Source organism: Bradysia coprophila, unplaced genomic scaffold (genome assembly GCF_014529535.1).
Source record: "Bradysia coprophila strain Holo2 unplaced genomic scaffold, BU_Bcop_v1 contig_87, whole genome shotgun sequence".
Lineage (NCBI taxonomy): Eukaryota > Metazoa > Arthropoda > Insecta > Diptera > Sciaridae > Bradysia > Bradysia coprophila.
In genome coordinates this window covers 828610-846469 of record NW_023504014.1, presented here as the reverse complement: position 1 = coordinate 846469, position 17860 = coordinate 828610, and the positions used below count along the sequence as shown (strand labels likewise).

At 37.6% G+C, this 17860-nt stretch overlaps 4 protein-coding genes across 4 annotated transcripts; 1 reads left to right on the top strand and 3 right to left on the bottom strand.

Moving 5' to 3' along the window:
- Positions 1-820: 820 nt before the first annotated feature.
- LOC119084596 (CD151 antigen-like) lies at positions 821-2575 on the bottom strand. The gene is made up of 5 exons (XM_037194645.1): positions 2363-2575; positions 2096-2281; positions 1465-1647; positions 1103-1327; positions 821-1032 (listed from the first exon to the last, which is right to left on the bottom strand). Exons 1-5 carry the CDS (start codon positions 2408-2410, stop codon positions 922-924), a joined length of 753 nt encoding a protein of 250 aa, XP_037050540.1. The 5' UTR covers positions 2411-2575; the 3' UTR covers positions 821-921.
- Positions 2576-4190: 1615 nt separating this feature from the next.
- On the bottom strand, positions 4191-5612 carry LOC119084595 (aldo-keto reductase family 1 member B1-like). Its single transcript, XM_037194644.1, has 5 exons — positions 5342-5612; positions 5116-5283; positions 4883-5055; positions 4479-4824; positions 4191-4410 (listed from the first exon to the last, which is right to left on the bottom strand). Exons 1-5 carry the CDS (start codon positions 5411-5413, stop codon positions 4219-4221), a joined length of 951 nt encoding a protein of 316 aa, XP_037050539.1. The 5' UTR covers positions 5414-5612; the 3' UTR covers positions 4191-4218.
- Positions 5613-7323: 1711 nt separating this feature from the next.
- Positions 7324-8620, top strand: LOC119084594. Its single transcript, XM_037194643.1, has 2 exons — positions 7324-7480; positions 7749-8620. Exons 1-2 carry the CDS (start codon positions 7447-7449, stop codon positions 8396-8398), a joined length of 684 nt encoding a protein of 227 aa, XP_037050538.1. The 5' UTR covers positions 7324-7446; the 3' UTR covers positions 8399-8620.
- Positions 8621-11405: 2785 nt separating this feature from the next.
- Positions 11406-12833, bottom strand: LOC119084593 (60S ribosomal protein L8-like). Its single transcript, XM_037194642.1, has 4 exons — positions 12783-12833; positions 12554-12713; positions 11923-12486; positions 11406-11853 (listed from the first exon to the last, which is right to left on the bottom strand). Exons 2-4 carry the CDS (start codon positions 12689-12691, stop codon positions 11779-11781), a joined length of 777 nt encoding a protein of 258 aa, XP_037050537.1. The 5' UTR covers positions 12692-12713; positions 12783-12833; the 3' UTR covers positions 11406-11778.
- Positions 12834-17860: the final 5027 nt, after the last annotated feature.

Here is a 17860-nt window from a genome sequence, read left to right as displayed (position 1 = left end):
TTTTGGAGATATTTCTTGTATGGTGGCAGATAGAGAATTATTTTCGTCAAATTTTCGAATTTCGTCAAATTTCGTCAAATTTTCGAATTTCGTCAAATTTCGTCAAATTTTCGAATTTCGTCAAATTTTCAAATTTCGTCAAATTTTCAAATTTCGTCAAATTTTCAAATTTCGTCAAATTTTCGAATTTTCGAATTAAAACTGTAAACTGTTATAAAAAGCAGTGTTGACTACACTTCTAAAACGACTGATATCCCAACAAAAATCTCTTCGAGAAAAGTGTGACGCAGTCTTTGAAGTACAATTTCTAAAATGAATGATATCGCTAGAGTTGACGCTTTCAGCTTCGTTACTCAAAAATTAAATTTTACACCCAATTAGTTCAAACAAGCTGGCTTAGTTTTTCTCATCATCTGCCAAATAATTTTTACCAAAAAAAATTTTGACTGGAAACAACCAAAATTTTACCAAAAAAATCTGCGTGGCAGATAAATTTTCTTGCTGGTCTGTTCCTGAACATCTGCCACTTTGCGACGCAGATTTTTTTGGTAAAATTTTGGTCGTTTCCAGTCAAATTTTTTTTTTGTCAAAATTATTTGGCAGATGATGAGAAAAACTAAGCCAGCTTGTTTGAACTAAAATTGAGTGTAAAATTTAATTTTCAACTCTAGCGATATCATTTATTTTAGAAATTGTACTTCAAAGACTGCGTCACACTTTTCTCGAAGGGATTTTTGTTGGGATACAGACTTTGCTGGACTGGACGACTGAAAATTTAGACACGTAATGAAAGCACTGACACAACAACAATTACTCTGTGTACTCCGACGATGATTCTCTTTACTTCAGAATTTATTCGTCTAATTTCTCACACATCTTAGCCACTAATCCTTGGACCTGTCACAATCCATCGAATTTAACCTAGTAAAAACTATGACCTTTGGTGTCCAGCTTCGTGTAGTCAGTATCATCAAGCTTCCGACTATTTCGGATTGCTTTGTTGCGCAAGTATGCTGCAAAGATTCCGATGATCTAAACATTGTTCAAAAAGGAAACCATTTTCAATGGCCGATTTATCGAGGCTATTTAACGTTAAGTCTACCTGAACGGCAGCTACAACCAAAGCGATTAAACTAATCATAGCGACATGGTCGGATACAATTCCATGCACATCGTTCAAACATCCATTTTTGAAGTGATCCGTACACTGAGCATTACCGCCATCTACTTCGTGAACACAACACGAAAATGGATAATTTTTACTTCCGTCTTCAGCTGGTTTTAGCGCCGTCCAATCATCGGGACTCTTGTTTCCGCAGCAATGAAACTGTGTAGGATTGAGCAGAAGGAATGATAAAATGTCTCAGCAATCAAAGTAACTGGCAAAAGCCAAAGCCAGCATTAATGATGGACTGTTTTGGCGAGAGTGGTCTTTGATTGTCATTCTTAGTAAGAATTTCTTACCTTCGACTGAATCCAATCAATTGTCTCCCTAGATGTGGTGGTGTCATTTTGATGATCGTATGATTGAATGAGTGATGTCATGGTATCGGATATAATTTCCTTTGATCTGCATGCACTGACCGAAAAGCCTGCTACGGCTGCTGATATTTGTAGAACCACAATTGCAGCCAATAGAATGGCATACTTAACAGACCAATGGTATTATGAAGAAAAATGTTATCGAAGAGAAATCAATCAAATCAAATCACGTATCGCTTCTGGAGATGTGCGGGCCACTTAAATTCCGGACTTTAAAAATTATTCGGGCTCGGGTTTCAAAAACAAATATTCTGTTTGGAAGACCTCAACTTCAACACAGCTCGCGAGCGTGAGCTTTTAAAGTCAGCTATCGCGTTCGATAGATTCTCAGGTCGGGCTCGGTCTTAAATATTAGACTGAGCATGGCTGGATCGGACCTTGAAAATACGTTAGCCCGCACATTTCTAATCGCTTCATCTAATCTATTATGTCGAACAGTGCTACGCTAACATCGTTCCTCTGTTGCATAATTTCTTGGTATACAAAGTCCCTTCCGACTTGTATATACTACAAATGCATACAAATCACCGACTCTCCCAAATACTTTGCTTACCCCATTGATAAGGATCGTACTGCTACCAAACGAAACGGTTATTCCAAATATGGATATCACCAACAGGCAACACCCCGCCGCAATCCATAGTGTGGAAAATATCGAAATACCTTCGCTTAGGAAATCATAATTTCCGACAAATATTTTAGCAATGATACCAGCTGTTACAATCAGTACTGACGAACACTATAAATCAAACGAAACAATCGATTTTATGAGATTGGAAGGGAAATCGTTAAAATAATAAAAAAAAACAAATCTTTTTACCAAATACAAAACATTCAAGAAAATGAGTAAACACTTTGAACAATTCATGGCTGGATCTTTGGATCTATTTATAGGAATGCCATTGACTAGATTTTTCACTAACCTACACCTGTACACGGTCTACATTAGACACATATATGGAGCAATAAATTTTAATGAAAGTATGCGCGTCCGTACACACCTTACATATTCATGCGAAAAATGAAATTGAAGTGACTTATCTTATCGTCAATGTTTTATCACTAAAGCGGCATCGTCGCTTGTATATATAACGAGAGAAAATTGATCTAATCTCATGTAGAAGAACTGCTGAAATAGTTGAGCTACATACCGATACTCATGTTAGTCTGTTACGAACGACAATATCAACGCTGTTAAACAAGGATTAAACGAAAGCACCTAGCGTGGTAGTAGAACATTGCCTATGTCAATAGGTAGTATTTTCTCTAATCGCATGACCTTGAAACAGTGTAAAAATGTGAAGTTAAATGGGACACTGAACCATGCTTACTAGCACTTCAAGCACGAGTGGTACTCTAAATAGAGTACTGAAAGTGACAGTACTGCTTGCAGTGCGTTGTTACTGTGCTTGGTGCTTCGGATTGACAAATTGAAGTAAAAGATTTGGTAGCACACTGTTAAAAAGACTAGGGTCAATAGATGAGGTATGGAATGATGCGCTTGAGGTCTATACAAGAAATTTACTTACACAGTGTCATGTCTACATACTGACTATTTGGACAGTGGTTAAGTAAAAAAGGACTTCGTGAGAGAGCCGTGAGAGAGCGAGCTGTCAAGTAGCTCTAAACAAAGCAAAAATTGAAAAATTCAATTTTGTCTCTCACACGGAGTACTTTTTTGGTAAGTGGAAATCAAGCCTGAGAAACTCACTCGGGTAAATAATGACACAGGCTCCAAGTAAATAATAAAAGAGCAAATGTTTAGTGAAAACACGAGATAGTGCCAAGAACATATGAAAATAATGACTCACCAGTAAATGTGTATAAATAAGACAATTAACCTCGGGGCTAACATAAAATATGAATGGATCCTACTTCCCGATCTACCTCATTTTTTACTGTGTTCTCACTCACTTTTCTTTGAGACGATGAGGCGACATAACTACACGGTCAATATCGTCAGGAACGATATTATCGTTTTTTAGACGATACTATCGTCTAAAAACGATATTGTCGTCCAAAAAAATTTGATCCAGGACGATAATATCGTCTAAAATTATAAATTTTAAAATATTTTCAGGACGATATTATCGTTTAAAAAAACGATAATATCGTTTTTAAACGATAATATCGTTTTTTTTGACGATACTATCGTTTTTTGGATGATACTATCGTCTAAAAAACGATATTATCGTTCAAAAAACGAAAATATCGTTTTTTTGACGATAAAATCGTCCTGAATGAAAATATCCGCTGGATCGTTATTTTGGATGAAAATTTTTTGGGCGATAATATCGTTTTTCGGACGATAGTATCGTCTAAAAAATGATAATATCGACTTTGAGACGATAGTATCGTCCAAAAAAACGATAATATCGTTCCTGACGATATTGACGGTGTGGAAATGTCCCGCCACCTTTGAGACCATCATACTGCGTTTTTCCAGAGACTCAGGCTGTTCTTCCTCTACACCCAAAGGCTTCATAAGTGGCAGAGAGAAATCGGAAAGCGATTTTCGGCTATAATAGAACAAAGTTTGTATCAAGATAGCTGGAAGCGAACCTTATTTCGGGAGGCTAATTTCTGGAGCATAGACATAAGTAGTTTCAGAGACAGGTACTAGTACAGCGAATAGAAAAGATCGAAAATGTTTCCCGGATTTGTTTTTTTATTAAATCAAAACTCGATGCTGAATGGATAATATTTGGAGTGCTTCAGCGCCGGTAGAAGAGCAATTCGGTGGCCAGTATTGAATCCGTCTAAAATACTGATCTCCTCCGGCGTAAGTTCGAAATCGAAAACGTCTATATTCTGCTGAATTCGACCTTTTGTCTGTGACTTTGGCACCGGAACCGCTCCGTATTGAATCTGCACGTAAACGATTGAAAATCAAAACTTTTTCAAATAATCGAAGAAAGAATGGGCTGCAAACATACCAAATACCGTAGAACCACCTGAGCCGGCGTTTTATTGTACTTTGTTCCAATGGCAATGACCTTTTCATCGAAAATGAAACTCGGAGTCTTGAGCTGCGGATTCGGTCTGCCCAACGGTGAAAATGCTGTGACGATAATGTCACGGTCTTTACAAAATTCGATCAACTTTTTCTGGTTCAGTGCCGGAGAGAATTCGACTTGATTCATCACCGGTTTGATGGTGCATCCATTCAGGATGTGAGCAATTTGTTCACTATTGAAATTGGAGAGACCAATGCTTCGCACCAATCCCTTCTCGACGAGTTTTTCCATCGCCTTGTACGTATCCAATATATCGAGGTCGTCACTGTGGAGGATAAATTAACTAGAAAAATAACTTGGCAGATGGCACGGCACGGCCATACTTCACTAGAACGACACCATGCTCATCCAACGGCATCGAATCCTTATCACTGATGTACGGAAAACTGAATGGCCAGTGAATCAGATACAAATCAATGTAATCCAAATTCAAATTGTTCAGCGATAGCCGGCACGCGTACTCAACTTTGTCCGGTTCATGAAAATTGGACCACAACTAAATTCAAACGAAAAATTAATTTCGTCAAATTCTCATTCATTTGAACGTTAAATTTGCCTTCGTAACAATGAACATGTCTTCACGTTTGATCACATTCTCGGCAATCTTGGCCCGAACTGCATTCCCCACTTCCGTTTCGTTTCCGTACAGATAGGCTGTATCTATATGCCGGTAATTACAATCGATTGCGTCTTTAACCGCTTGTTCCACTTCTCCGCCGAGTGCCTGAGCAACAAAATGTTAGTTCACTCAAAATGATACACAAATTGAATCACAATTCTACTTTATAAGTGCCCAGACCGAGGACCGGAATCTCGTATCCATTGTTCAGTTTCACTGTAGGTACAGGCGACATTTTCACAAGAAAAAGGTGGCAATTTTGTGAATCAACTTCTTCGACCGATAAACTACTCCTTCTTGCAATGGTTTCCGGTTCAACTCAATGATATATTTCGATGTTGTTCTTTAGATAAGACAAATTGATGTTTTTATAGCCAGCAACAAGTTGTGTTGTGTAATCAATCGAATATAAATGTCAAGAAGTGCTCACTTCAGATTGAAAATGCTTTAGATCCCGGTACGTTCGGCTTAACATTCGTTTTTAGTTTTAAATAAAAATTGCCGATCTCAAAGAATTACATGTCACTTGATCGACCAAATTTTTTCACAGCATAGCACTGTTCCTAGCATTAACACTCGTAAGTCAAACGTCAAAAAAATTTGAATTTTTGATACAATGAATGTGTGCCATGCGTGTGCCATGTCAGTGTTCATTTGAGTTCATTTTCATACAGTGTATTAGGTCACTTATTTGACGTTTCAAAAATAAACCGCTTTTGCCTGGTTTATTTTACTCTGCCTTGGTTTTAACTCACACCAAGAATGCTTGACTACTGTCGTAACAAGAGATAAATGCTGCGCCTATTTTGATTTCATCAGCCTCCACAATTTTTTCTATGCTAATGCTAGAAGCAGTGCTGTGGAAATGAATTTTCGGAAGAAGACTCTAGGATCTAGATCTTCGTCAATTGGTTGCATCGTTGATTTAGAAATCTGAGTGCGCTATCTGTAAAGCTACAGTTCATGGGTTCATGGGTTTGCCGCTTTGCAATTCATTCTCTTAGACAAGCATCATGCTTTCCAAGGCTGTATACTTTGGGGCCATTTTATTAGATACGCGGGAACACACCACTTCTGATGACTTTAAATATACAAAAAATTCACCACATCATCAAGACGACGAGAATCATCAGAGTAGGTGAATTTTTGTATGAAATCGGCCATTTTATCATCAACTGTGGTGTGTAACCCGCGTAACCTGCGTGACCTCCCCAAAGTATACAGCCTTGATGCTTTCTTCGTGTGAGGTAGAATAAACGCATACATGCATCAAAATTGATAGTTTTTTTGACGTTTGACGTACGGCCTCGATTTAAAATTTCCACAGTGATGTAATAGAGCGGGCGATAGACGCATAGTCTTTTGTTACTTATGTCAGTGTACTTAACATTTTCTGAATTCGATTCACAAACTCAAACATTTTTGAATGGATATTGACTAAAGAAATATGAAAACGAATTCGGATGCAATGACCGCTTGAAAAGATTCAGTTGAGCCAGGAAAACGTAGACTCAATAAAGAATAATACTGGCATAGTGAGGTCTAGGAGGGATATTTCTTTTAAGATCTTTAATCTAGGTGTAAAGGACGCTCTGAAATGCAAAGAGAATTTCTAAATGTCTTATTAAAGTCATGAATTCAAACTAAAGAATATTCAAGTTAGAGATGAGTCACAGCACTGCTCCTAGCATGAATATTGAATCGGCAAGTGTCAAATTTGGAGGCTTTAGTGATAAGAGCTCTCGCTTAGGATTGTGTGTATTCTCAAATTGTTTTAACTCATACAACCAAAACAAGTCATTTATCCATAGAGTTACACTCGAGAGGTGCCAAGGTGGCGCTGTCATTATTTAAACATGTCTGGTTTTTCATATATTTTTGTGGTTTCCTTTGATCGACAGCGCCACCATGCCACCTCTCCAGTATAACTCTATGCATTTATCCTTACAAAAAAGGCGTTTTGCTATTAGGTTGTCTTGCCGCCAGAAAATGCAAAAAAAACCGGTTTTGAGCGAGACAGTAATGACGCATTTTCTGGCCGCAAAACAGCAAAAGAGGTTACAACCTCTCAATTTTTGTTTACTTCGCTTAAGGTTTCAGAGAGGTTCATGTCTGTGTCTGATATGAATAATGTGGGCGTATCGTGTACAGTCACCTTCATTACAACCGTTCTTCGAGCTTAGATATTTCATTTGTTTTTGTTGGCAAAGGAATACATTACTCAGTTGGTAACGGATATTGTTGTGATACACCACGCGTCGTTGTACTATGAATAATAATCACGATAATAGGATTGTTCTTAGTAAGTACATGAGAAGGGACTGGTTAGCGAAATAATTTTGGGGAATAAGAATGTTGTTGTGTGCAGTTGTTGGTGGAAGATATGCTGATCTAACGAAATATCTTCCCGGCAAGTCGAGTGAAAGTGGAGCCATTATAGTTGTAATTGCCGGATATTTTTTGCATCATGTCAAGCGATAGTTTGTTTTGTTAAAAATGCAAGGGCCTTCAAATCGCATGCGTAAATGCTTAACCGACCCTTCAAATTCAACATTTCGCCTTCCTTTCAGATCCGAGTTCAATCTCACCAATCGCTGTGAGTCAGTGCCTCGCAACCAATCCGAATAATGGACATTGTGACACCGAAACGCTGATCGATTTAGAGTCCGATGTTTCAACATCGCTTCCACGATCCCCAAATCATAATGCTGTGCTAACACACGAGAGACAATTACATCAAATCATCCGTCCATCGTACAACGAACCGAACGCATTCCACACAAATGGTGGTGCGCAAACGGCGCTACTTTCTCGAGAATATGAAGCGTGTTCCAACTTTCGCTATTCGCCTCCACCACCCTACGATTTCTATCCGATGCCCAGTCAGAATAATATTCAACCGACACCGTATCCCCAGCAAGTACTGCACTTTCCGCAACATCAAAATGTGCAGTATCTTCAGCAGCAACGGTTGCAGTATCCTCAACAGGAAAGTTTGCAGTATCATGAAGAAATATCGGATTATCCACACGCGCAACGAATGCCGTATCAATACCGAAGAGACGGGAATTTTCCAACATTGCATGAACCACCGCCGCGACAATTCGAAAGACACAGCTGTAATACATGTTTAATGGTAGACACTATGTGCTGCTGCTTTTGTGTTTTGCCAATATGTTTGCTAATTTTCTTGTTGTTCTTTGCATCCACTGGTCTTTAAATGCGAAATGAGGCAACTGTTGTCTTTACAGCCATTGAAGGCTTTCATGATAGTGGATTGGATTGATTTTGATATTATTCTACGGTCTGAAATATCCATCCACGACATGTTTTTCTGTTTCGTTTTCTTTTACTATTTTCTAAAAATTAAAATTCTATTGAGTCAGTCTTTTCATTGATCCGCGGAATTAAATGGCAGTTGTTAACTATTCCTTGGAACTTTTATTTCATCCTCTTGCGACGAAGTTGTCAGCGGCACCGAATAAAATTTAATGGAAAGTTTTGCTGGTTTGAGCAGCACGATTGGAAAACCGAGAGCCTTGAGTGCTGTTCCATGTACAATTGCGATTTCCGAACCAACAGGAACCCGAACGGCTAACTTCATTTCCTTGTAACTCCGGTACTAGCAGTCCAAATGACACCATATACTTTTACTAGGTCCCACCTTTTGGGCGGGTCAGGTTCCTTTGACTGACACTTTTGTAAATGTATTTTTAACGTATTCATACAGGCTTTAACATTTCAAATGTCTCACTGTCGAATTTTTCCGAGAATTTTATTGTGTCATTGCAAATTCACAATGACATTCTTTGAAAAATATGACAGTGAGACATTTGAGATGTCGTTCACTGTAATATATTTACTATATTAATGACTCAACGCAGTAAAATTTGACAAAAAATTTTTTCTTGGAAACCATCGAGGGTAAGGTGGAATGATTTTTGACCACTTTTTGAGCTCTCAATTTTCTTATAAATTTTCAATTTTCAAGATTTTCAATCAACCTCAAATCATAAATGAAATATGACTCGTGTAGATTACGGCCCTCGCTTCGCTCTGACTGTAAACTTCCCGCTCGTATGAGCTGTCTATTATTCTGTTTGATTGCCTTTTTGTTACATCAGAGTCGATGTGACTTTTGTTTTGTGAATGTGGAACGAGGACTTTTTCACAAAATAAAAGAGTGCGATAGATGTTCGTCTCTTACACTTTTGCGTAAAAAAAGGAAGTTCCCTTCACATGGTGACATGGTAATAAATGAACTTTATTAGTTTTTGGTTCATCGTTAAAAATAACTCAGTTTACCAATATTTTCGGTACATTGGTACCAATTTTGACTCTATAATGGTAAAGGGATTAAAAATATTTGTAAAAGGAGAGATTTATTGGTAGACCTAGAAAAAATAATCCCTCGATTTCCCATTCACAAAACCTTCAATCGTGAATAAAATGTCACGACTCGTGTGAATTACGGCCCTCGCTTCGCTCTAGCCGCAAACTTCACACTCGTAAATTTTTTTACAATATTCTCTTTGAATCAATTAAATCCATTTATTTAATAAAAATCTTCAGAAATTAGTTGAGATAATTCATCTTATATTGCCTGCAAAATGTTAACTTTTTTATTAAAATTTCTTACACTTTCTAATCAAAGTGTGCTAATTTGATAACAGGTATTTTGCTGGCGTAAGATGTGGTTGTAAAGGGAGTAAAAAACTACCTACTTTATCATGGCCCTACGTTAGTGAAGGGCCGTGACGCAGGTCCGTTCACACTGAAAAATTTGACAAAAAAAAAATTTCCGCAGGACTGAGGAACATATATACACGGACTTTTTGACTTTTCCCCCTTTGCTCCTACTACCCCCAAAGTATTTTATTCGTAATCCATTATTCGTCCATATGAGTTCAGCGAGCTATCACACGCCTCATTAGGTTAAGATTTGGCCGAGATATTAAATTTCAAAACTTGGAAATTTGCAGAAATTTGTATGAAGAAATTCGTTTTCATACATTTTGAAATTGATGAATTTTACCAACCTTTGTTACTTTGTCACTCTGTTACAACGAAACTTTTGAATTTACCGGTGAATTTGGCTGAAATTTTTAGGGTATGTTAAGGACGTAATTTTAAGAAACTTTATAATTACGGAGCTACGAGCGTTTTGAGCCATTGAGCTATATGACCCATAACTCAGGAAATATAAAAGATAGAAAGTTCGTTTAAAAGACAAATTTATAGAGTTTCAGATTTTATTCGACACGTGTTTCATGGTTTTAATAAAAAGGCGTCTATTTGGGAGCTACGAGCGTTTTAAGTGCGAGCTATGTCAGTCATAACTCGGAAAATACGTCAGATGGAAACCTCCTGTAAAAGACAAAGTTATAGAGTTTTAGATTCTAGTCGATACGTGTTTCATGGTTTCACTAAAAAGTCGTCTATTTGGGAGCCTTGAGCGTTTTAAGTGCGATCTATGTCATCCATAACTCGGAAAATATGGCAGATAGAAAGTTTGTTTAAAAGAGAAATTTAAATTTATAGAGTTTCAGATTTCATTCGACACGTGTTTCATGGTTTTCCTAAAAAGTCGTCTATTTGGGAGCTATGAGCGTTTTAAGTGCCTCAAATTTTCATTTTTTCTCAAAATTTTCGATTTTCGTCAAATTTTTGAATTTAGTAATATTTTCGATTTTCGTCAAATGAAAGCTGGAAGGTAGAGATGAAAGAGAAAGTTATACAGTTTTCTAAGAAGAATATTTTCGTTCAAACTGCATAGTAGATATAATTGTCTATTATCTGCGACCAAATTCTAAAAAATCTAAACTTACAAAAGAGCTGATATCGCCCAAAACCACTTACAGTGGAGGTGTGACGCAAGTCCTGTTATCCACTTACAAAAGAACTGATATCGGTGTAGGTGACGCTTACAGATTCGACAAGCAAAAAGATATGCGTCACAAATGGCAGCTGATGAGGAAAGCATGTGAAAGTTTTATCAACAAAAATTTTACCCGAAAAATTTTAGGAAGAAAATTATAACAAAAAAAATTTGCGTCAAAAAGTGGCAAGGGAATAATATACCATCTTTTCGGTATATATGTTGCCACCAATGATTGTGATGCCCCCGAAGCGAAATGGTCATAAAATGTAAACTCTGAAGAAGGACGATTGAACAAATAGTATCGAAGTTGCAGAGGAGGAGAGCACCATGCCATGAAATACGTAGTTGCGACGCTGAGATCTTCAAGAACAGAATAGTGAGTCTAACAAAATGACTGATGCAAAGTTACGTTTTTTTTGTTGTTGTCTTATTATGATCGTGGTGTGGTCGCAGCATAATTAAAATTCACTCTAGTCGTAAGTCTTGTCCTACGAAACGCAGCCCAGCATATAAAAAAACAAATCTGTGCGACAACAACAAAAAATACATCAACTGATGATGGGACAGCACGTGACCGAATATTGTTGAAGTAAATAACAAATTTACAACTAAAATTATCGCTCTAGGGAAATAATATTTGCCTAACGTAACAAAATGGCGTATTGCTTGATACACAAACAACAGCTAAGATGATTCTCTGTCATATCAATCGAGCATTACTAGGCCACCTCTTTCTTCGTTACGACCTTGCCACCACGAATTCGTCCAGTTCTTCGAGCAGCAATTAGACCAACCTTAATAGACAATGCAAAACACATTAGCATTAATACACATCACACATAACACCATTTCTTCAGACTAACTTTACGGCCAGCAGGTGCATGACGTGACACGGTCGATGCTTTGCCAATGTGTTGATGATTGCCACCACCGTGAGGATGTTCGACGGGGTTCATAGCAACACCTCGTACTTTTGGCCAGCAATTGCGTTTCGCCTTATATTTGTGGTACGCTCGACCCGCTTTCAAAATCGGCTTATCAATACGTCCACCACCAGCAACGATACCAACCATTCCACGATTAACCGACGGAAGATTTTTCTTTGCACCAGACGGTAACCTTACTCTGGTCCTTTTCGTTTCTGGATTGTGGGCAACCACTGTTGCATAATTTCCAGAGGTACGTGCCAAAGCGCCACGATCGCCTGTTCTTTCTTCCAAGTTACATAGTATCGTTCCTTCCGGCATGGCTGACAATGGCAAAACATTGCCGACTTGTAAGTTGGCTTTGCGTCCACAGTACACGAATTGGCCGGTGTACATACCCTCTGCGGCGATAAACAGTTGCCTGTGCGTTTTGTACCTGTACGCGTCACGGAAATGAACACATGCTAATGGAGCTCCACGTCCTGGATCGTGTACGATATCCTAATTGAAAAGGAATTGGATGCCTTTGTATAACATTTGAAATTGATCACGTGACTTTTCATACAACCTTAACCACACCTTTGATGTAACCTTCCCGTTCAGCAAAATCCAATGGACGAAATTTGGCCGCCCCCTTTCGATGTGTTACACTGGCTTTGAAAACAGATCCAGCACCTTTACGTTGTGCACGGATAACTCTTCCCATTGTTGCTCAGTTTTTTGAATGACTGAAACAAATTTAAAAACTTAAATTATCGAAAACGCATGGCCCATCCAACAATGCTAATTATTTATACCAATGAAACACCGAATTTGTTCGTTGCGTGATCTCTAGCTCAAAATCTAAATGATGACTGAAGGTGTTAAGTAACTTTCAGTTAACATAAAACTCTTCTACGTTTTTTCATAAATCACGACTGTAATTGTCGATGGACAATTACAATTTCCAGTGTATTTTCATCTCTAAATAATAATGATGAAAAGGTGTTAGAAAACGGTTCTAACGATCAAATTCATAAACGATTATTAACAGGAATGGACACTTAGCAAAGCATTTGTGCGCAAGAGGATTCGTTTTTCGATGATTTCTTTGAACCAAAACCTTTTGAAAAAGTAAGACAAACATACCTAACACCCGAAATCGTATTACTTTGGAATAAAAAAAAACTTTGTTTTAAGTAAAAATTCAGCCTATTCGGAGGAAGGCGTGCAGATTTGACAAATTTACTCTAGTAAATCCCCCAAACGAAGAAAATGTACTTAGGTCATCATCTGATCTCTTCAAATTGGTTTCGATGACACTTTCATTTTCTGTGCTTTTCGTGTTATTATTAAAAAATTTGTTATTATATTATCCATCCATTCCTATTTATCATAAAACTATGCTACTGTGGTCATGAGTCACCCTTTGCACGCGAAATTCCAAATTGTTGGATTATCCCAATTTATCATAAAACTATGCTGTGGTCATGAGTCGGTTGCTAACCTTTAGACGCGATGTTTCTTGTTCCAAATTGTTGGATTTTTCCAATTTATCATAAAACTATGCTGTGGTCATGAGTCGGTTGCCGCCCTTTAGACGCGATGTTTCTTGTTCCAAATTGTTGGATTTTTCCAATTTATCATAAATCTATGCTGTGGTCATGAGTCGGTTGCTAACCTTTAGACGCGATGTTTCTTGTTCCAAATTGTTGGATTTTTCCAATTTATCATAAAACTATGCTGTGGTCATGAGTCGGTTGCCGCCCTTTAGACGCGATGTTTCTTGTTCCAAATTGTTGGATTATCCCAATTTATCATAAAACTATGCTGTGGTCATGAGTCGGTTGCTAACCTTTAGACGCGATGTTTCTTATTCCAAATTGTTGGATTATCCCAATTTATCATAAAACTATGCTGTGGTCATGAGTCGGTTGCTAACCTTTAGACGCGATGTTTCTTGTTCCAAATTGTTGGATTATCCCAATTTATCATAAAACTATGCTGTGGTCATGAGTCGGTTGCCGCCCTTTAGACGCGATGTTTCTTGTTCCAAATTGTTGGATTATCCCAATTTATCATAAAACTATGCTGTGGTCATGAGTCGGTTGCTAACCTTTAGACGCGATGTTTCTTGTTCCAAATTGTTGGATTATCCCAATTTATCATAAAACTATGCTGTGGTCATGAGTCGGTTGCCGCCCTTTAGACGCGATGTTTCTTATTCCAAATTGTTGTATAATTCCAATTTATCATAAATCTATGCTGTGGTCATGAGTCGGTTGCTAACCTTTAGACGCGATGTTTCTTGTTCCAAATTGTTGGATTATCCCAATTTATCATAAATCTATGCTGTGGTCATGAGTCGGTTGCTAACCTTTAGACGCGATGTTTCTTATTCCAAATTGTTGTATAATTCCAATTTATCATAAAACTATGCTGTGGTCATGAGTCGGTTGCTAACCTTTAGACGCGATGTTTCTTGTTCCAAATTGTTGGATTATCCCAATTTATCATAAAACTATGCTGTGGTTATGAGTCGGTTGCTAACCTTTAGATGCGATGTTTCTTGTTCCAAATTGTTGGATTATCCCAATTTATCATAAAACTATGCTGTGGTCATGAGTCGGTTGCTAACCTTTAGATGCGATGTTTCTTGTTCCAAATTGTTGGATTTTTCCAAGTTATCATAAAACCTTGCTGTGGTCATGAGTCGGTTGCCGCCCTTCAGACGCGATGTTTCTTGTTCCAAATTGTTGGATTATCCCAATTTATCATAAAACTATGCTGTGGTCATGAGTCGGTTGCCGCCCTTTAGACGCGATGTTTCTTATTTCAAATTGTTGGATTTTTCCAATTTATCATAAAACCTTGCTGTGCTCATGAGTCGGTTGCTAACCTTTAGACGCGATGTTTCTTGTTCCAAATTGTTGGATTTTTCCAATTTATCATAAAACCTTGCTGTGGTCATGAGTCGGTTGCTAACCTTTAGACGCGATGTTTCTTGTTCCAAATTGTTGGATTATCCCAATTTATCATAAAACTATGCTGTGGTCATGAGTCGGTTGCCGCCCTTTAGACGCGATGTTTCTTGTTCCAAATTGTTGGATTATCCCAATTTATCATAAAACTATGCTGTGGTCATGAGTCGGTTGCTAACCTTTAGACGCGATGTTTCTTGTTCCAAATTGTTGGATTATCCCAATTTATCATAAAACTATGCTGTGGTCATGAGTCGGTTGCCGCCCTTTAGACGCGATGTTTCTTATTCCAAATTGTTGTATAATTCCAATTTATCATAAATCTATGCTGTGGTCATGAGTCGGTTGCTAACCTTTAGACGCGATGTTTCTTGTTCCAAATTGTTGGATTATCCCAATTTATCATAAATCTATGCTGTGGTCATGAGTCGGTTGCTAACCTTTAGACGCGATGTTTCTTATTCCAAATTGTTGTATAATTCCAATTTATCATAAAACTATGCTGTGGTCATGAGTCGGTTGCTAACCTTTAGACGCGATGTTTCTTGTTCCAAATTGTTGGATTATCCCAATTTATCATAAAACTATGCTGTGGTTATGAGTCGGTTGCTAACCTTTAGATGCGATGTTTCTTGTTCCAAATTGTTGGATTATCCCAATTTATCATAAAACTATGCTGTGGTCATGAGTCGGTTGCTAACCTTTAGATGCGATGTTTCTTGTTCCAAATTGTTGGATTTTTCCAAGTTATCATAAAACCTTGCTGTGGTCATGAGTCGGTTGCCGCCCTTCAGACGCGATGTTTCTTGTTCCAAATTGTTGGATTATCCCAATTTATCATAAAACTATGCTGTGGTCATGAGTCGGTTGCCGCCCTTTAGACGCGATGTTTCTTATTTCAAATTGTTGGATTTTTCCAATTTATCATAAAACCTTGCTGTGCTCATGAGTCGGTTGCTAACCTTTAGACGCGATGTTTCTTGTTCCAAATTGTTGGATTTTTCCAATTTATCATAAAACCTTGCTGTGGTCATGAGTCGGTTGCTAACCTTTAGACGCGATGTTTCTTGTTCCAAATTGTTGGATTATCCCAATTTATCATAAAACTATGCTGTGGTCATGAGTCGGTTGCCACCCTTTAGACGCGATGTTTCTTGTTCCAAATTGTTGGACAATTTCAATTTATCATAAAACTATGCTGTGGTCATGAGTCGGTTGCTAACCTTTAGACGCGATGTTTCTTGTTCCAACTTGTTGGATTATCCCAATTTATCATAAAACTATGCTGTGGTCATGAGTCGGTTGCTAACCTTTAGACGCGATGTTTCTTGTTCCAAATTGTTGGATTATCCCAAATTATCATAAAACTATGCTGTGGTCATGAGTCGGTTGCTAACCTTTAGACGCGATTTTTCTTTGATTGATTTTAGTAACGGACTTATTGAGGACATTTCTTCAAGATAACTTTTATGAACAAATTAACACAGCCCTTTTTTTAGAACTCAGATGTCGCGCTCTTAGTTCAAATTTACATTCTACGCCTTTTATCTCCAGTAATAGTGTAAGATCCTGTTAGGACAAATTGAGGAAAAAACATGATTTTCCAAGCTTTCAGAAATCGTGTATTCAGTTCAAGTTGATTTGCATAAGTTATTCTATAAAAGCTAGTTACATTTAATATCGAAGTGGATTATGATAGGACAATTGAGGACATGTAATTAGGCTGAATAAGTATTTGCAGCGTCCTTATCAAAAAATTAGTATTTCGACTTTGTACTACTAAACTTACTAAACTGTCATAATACTAAGTTTGCATTGTCTGAAAACTAGGACTAATTAAGGACGTTTGATTGGCATGAGTACATTCACGACAAATATACAACTTCAGCTAATTACTAAAATGTACCGTTTCCCAATTTAGTACATGTCTACTGTGCCCGAAATAAGGTAGAACCAATTTTAAAATTTCGTCGGACATTGAAGACAAACTCAGGACATTTATTTGGTAACTGCTACAGGTAGCAATAAAAAAAAATTGTCAATTTGTAATCCTACGTTAGAATTAATCAATAGTCATTCAATACTCCTGTCAACGTAAATTTCTGCACACTAGTTCACAAAGAAAATCTACTGCTGTATTGGGAAGAGCCTAACGGAAATGACTGATGAAGGGATAGACTCTAGTCTTTGACCACCGTTAGTGCTCGAGGTCGAAACAGAAATATAGTCTACTTATTCGCTTCACGCGACCATTGTGGGAAAATCTGTTCTTCTTTGTTTAACAGTTTTACATCATTTGACGAATTATTGCATGTTAGATAACGCCACCACTGGAATTAGTCCGTTTTCCGTGTAAAATAAAGTTTTATACCTTTGGAGTATTGAATGGTGGATAGGACGAAAACGCCTCAAAGTTCATGGAAATATTTAAAAGACATGCTCTTCGTAGCGTTTGTTTTAAAAATATTAGTCTAACTCTAGAAAATGGAATGAAATAGAAAGCTATTAAAATTCCTATCACCCTGCAAATGCAATCTCCAGGTCCTTCAAACGTAAAAGGTTGTGTGGGGTTTCAGTAATGATGAGAACATGAAAAAAGGATGGTCAATGTGACCATTCTAGTACCACAGTCAAATATTACTTGGATATTACCGATTCACCTGCAACTACACATTTTTAGTTAACCTCATAGGAACGGCAAGTATAGCTATGGTAATCAATGAATCTTTTACTTCTGTTGTTCGAACCATCACCTACTGTTTTATACAAAATCTTTTGCTTAATTTGCTTTGTCGTTGCTGTCTATAGTACATCGTTAGCCGGTCCCAAAAGGCTCCAAAATTTTTTGCATGAAAGACGCATCATGCCCGCACGTTAGTTAGCGGGCGTGACGCAAGTCCACTACCAAAAATGTT

Excerpts from the sequence above, each read along its gene's own strand:
- LOC119084594 (XM_037194643.1), top strand. The coding sequence starts at position 7,447 with ATGAATAATAATCACGATAATAGGATTGTTCTTA. Across the intron at positions 7,481-7,748 it reads CGATAATAGGATTGTTCTTA|ATCCGAGTTCAATCTCACCA; the intron begins GTAAGTACATGA and ends CCTTCCTTTCAG.
- LOC119084593 (XM_037194642.1), bottom strand. The coding sequence starts at position 12,691 with ATGGGAAGAGTTATCCGTGCACAACGTAAAGGTGCTGGATCTGTTTTC. Across the intron at positions 12,487-12,553 it reads ACATCAAAGGTGTGGTTAAG|GATATCGTACACGATCCAGG; the intron begins GTTGTATGAAAA and ends CTTTTCAATTAG. Across the intron at positions 11,854-11,922 it reads ATGCACCTGCTGGCCGTAAA|GTTGGTCTAATTGCTGCTCG; the intron begins GTTAGTCTGAAG and ends TTGTCTATTAAG.
- LOC119084596 (XM_037194645.1), bottom strand. The coding sequence starts at position 2,410 with ATGAATTGTTCAAAGTGTTTACTCATTTTCTTGAATGTTTTGTATTTG. Across the intron at positions 2,282-2,362 it reads TCTTGAATGTTTTGTATTTG|TGTTCGTCAGTACTGATTGT; the intron begins GTAAAAAGATTT and ends TTTGATTTATAG. Across the intron at positions 1,033-1,102 it reads TGGTTGTAGCTGCCGTTCAG|ATCATCGGAATCTTTGCAGC; the intron begins GTAGACTTAACG and ends AACAATGTTTAG.
- LOC119084595 (XM_037194644.1), bottom strand. The coding sequence starts at position 5,413 with ATGTCGCCTGTACCTACAGTGAAACTGAACAATGGATACGAGATTCCG. Across the intron at positions 5,056-5,115 it reads ACATGTTCATTGTTACGAAG|TTGTGGTCCAATTTTCATGA; the intron begins GCAAATTTAACG and ends GTTTGAATTTAG. Across the intron at positions 4,825-4,882 it reads CATGGTGTCGTTCTAGTGAA|TGACGACCTCGATATATTGG; the intron begins GTATGGCCGTGC and ends TATCCTCCACAG.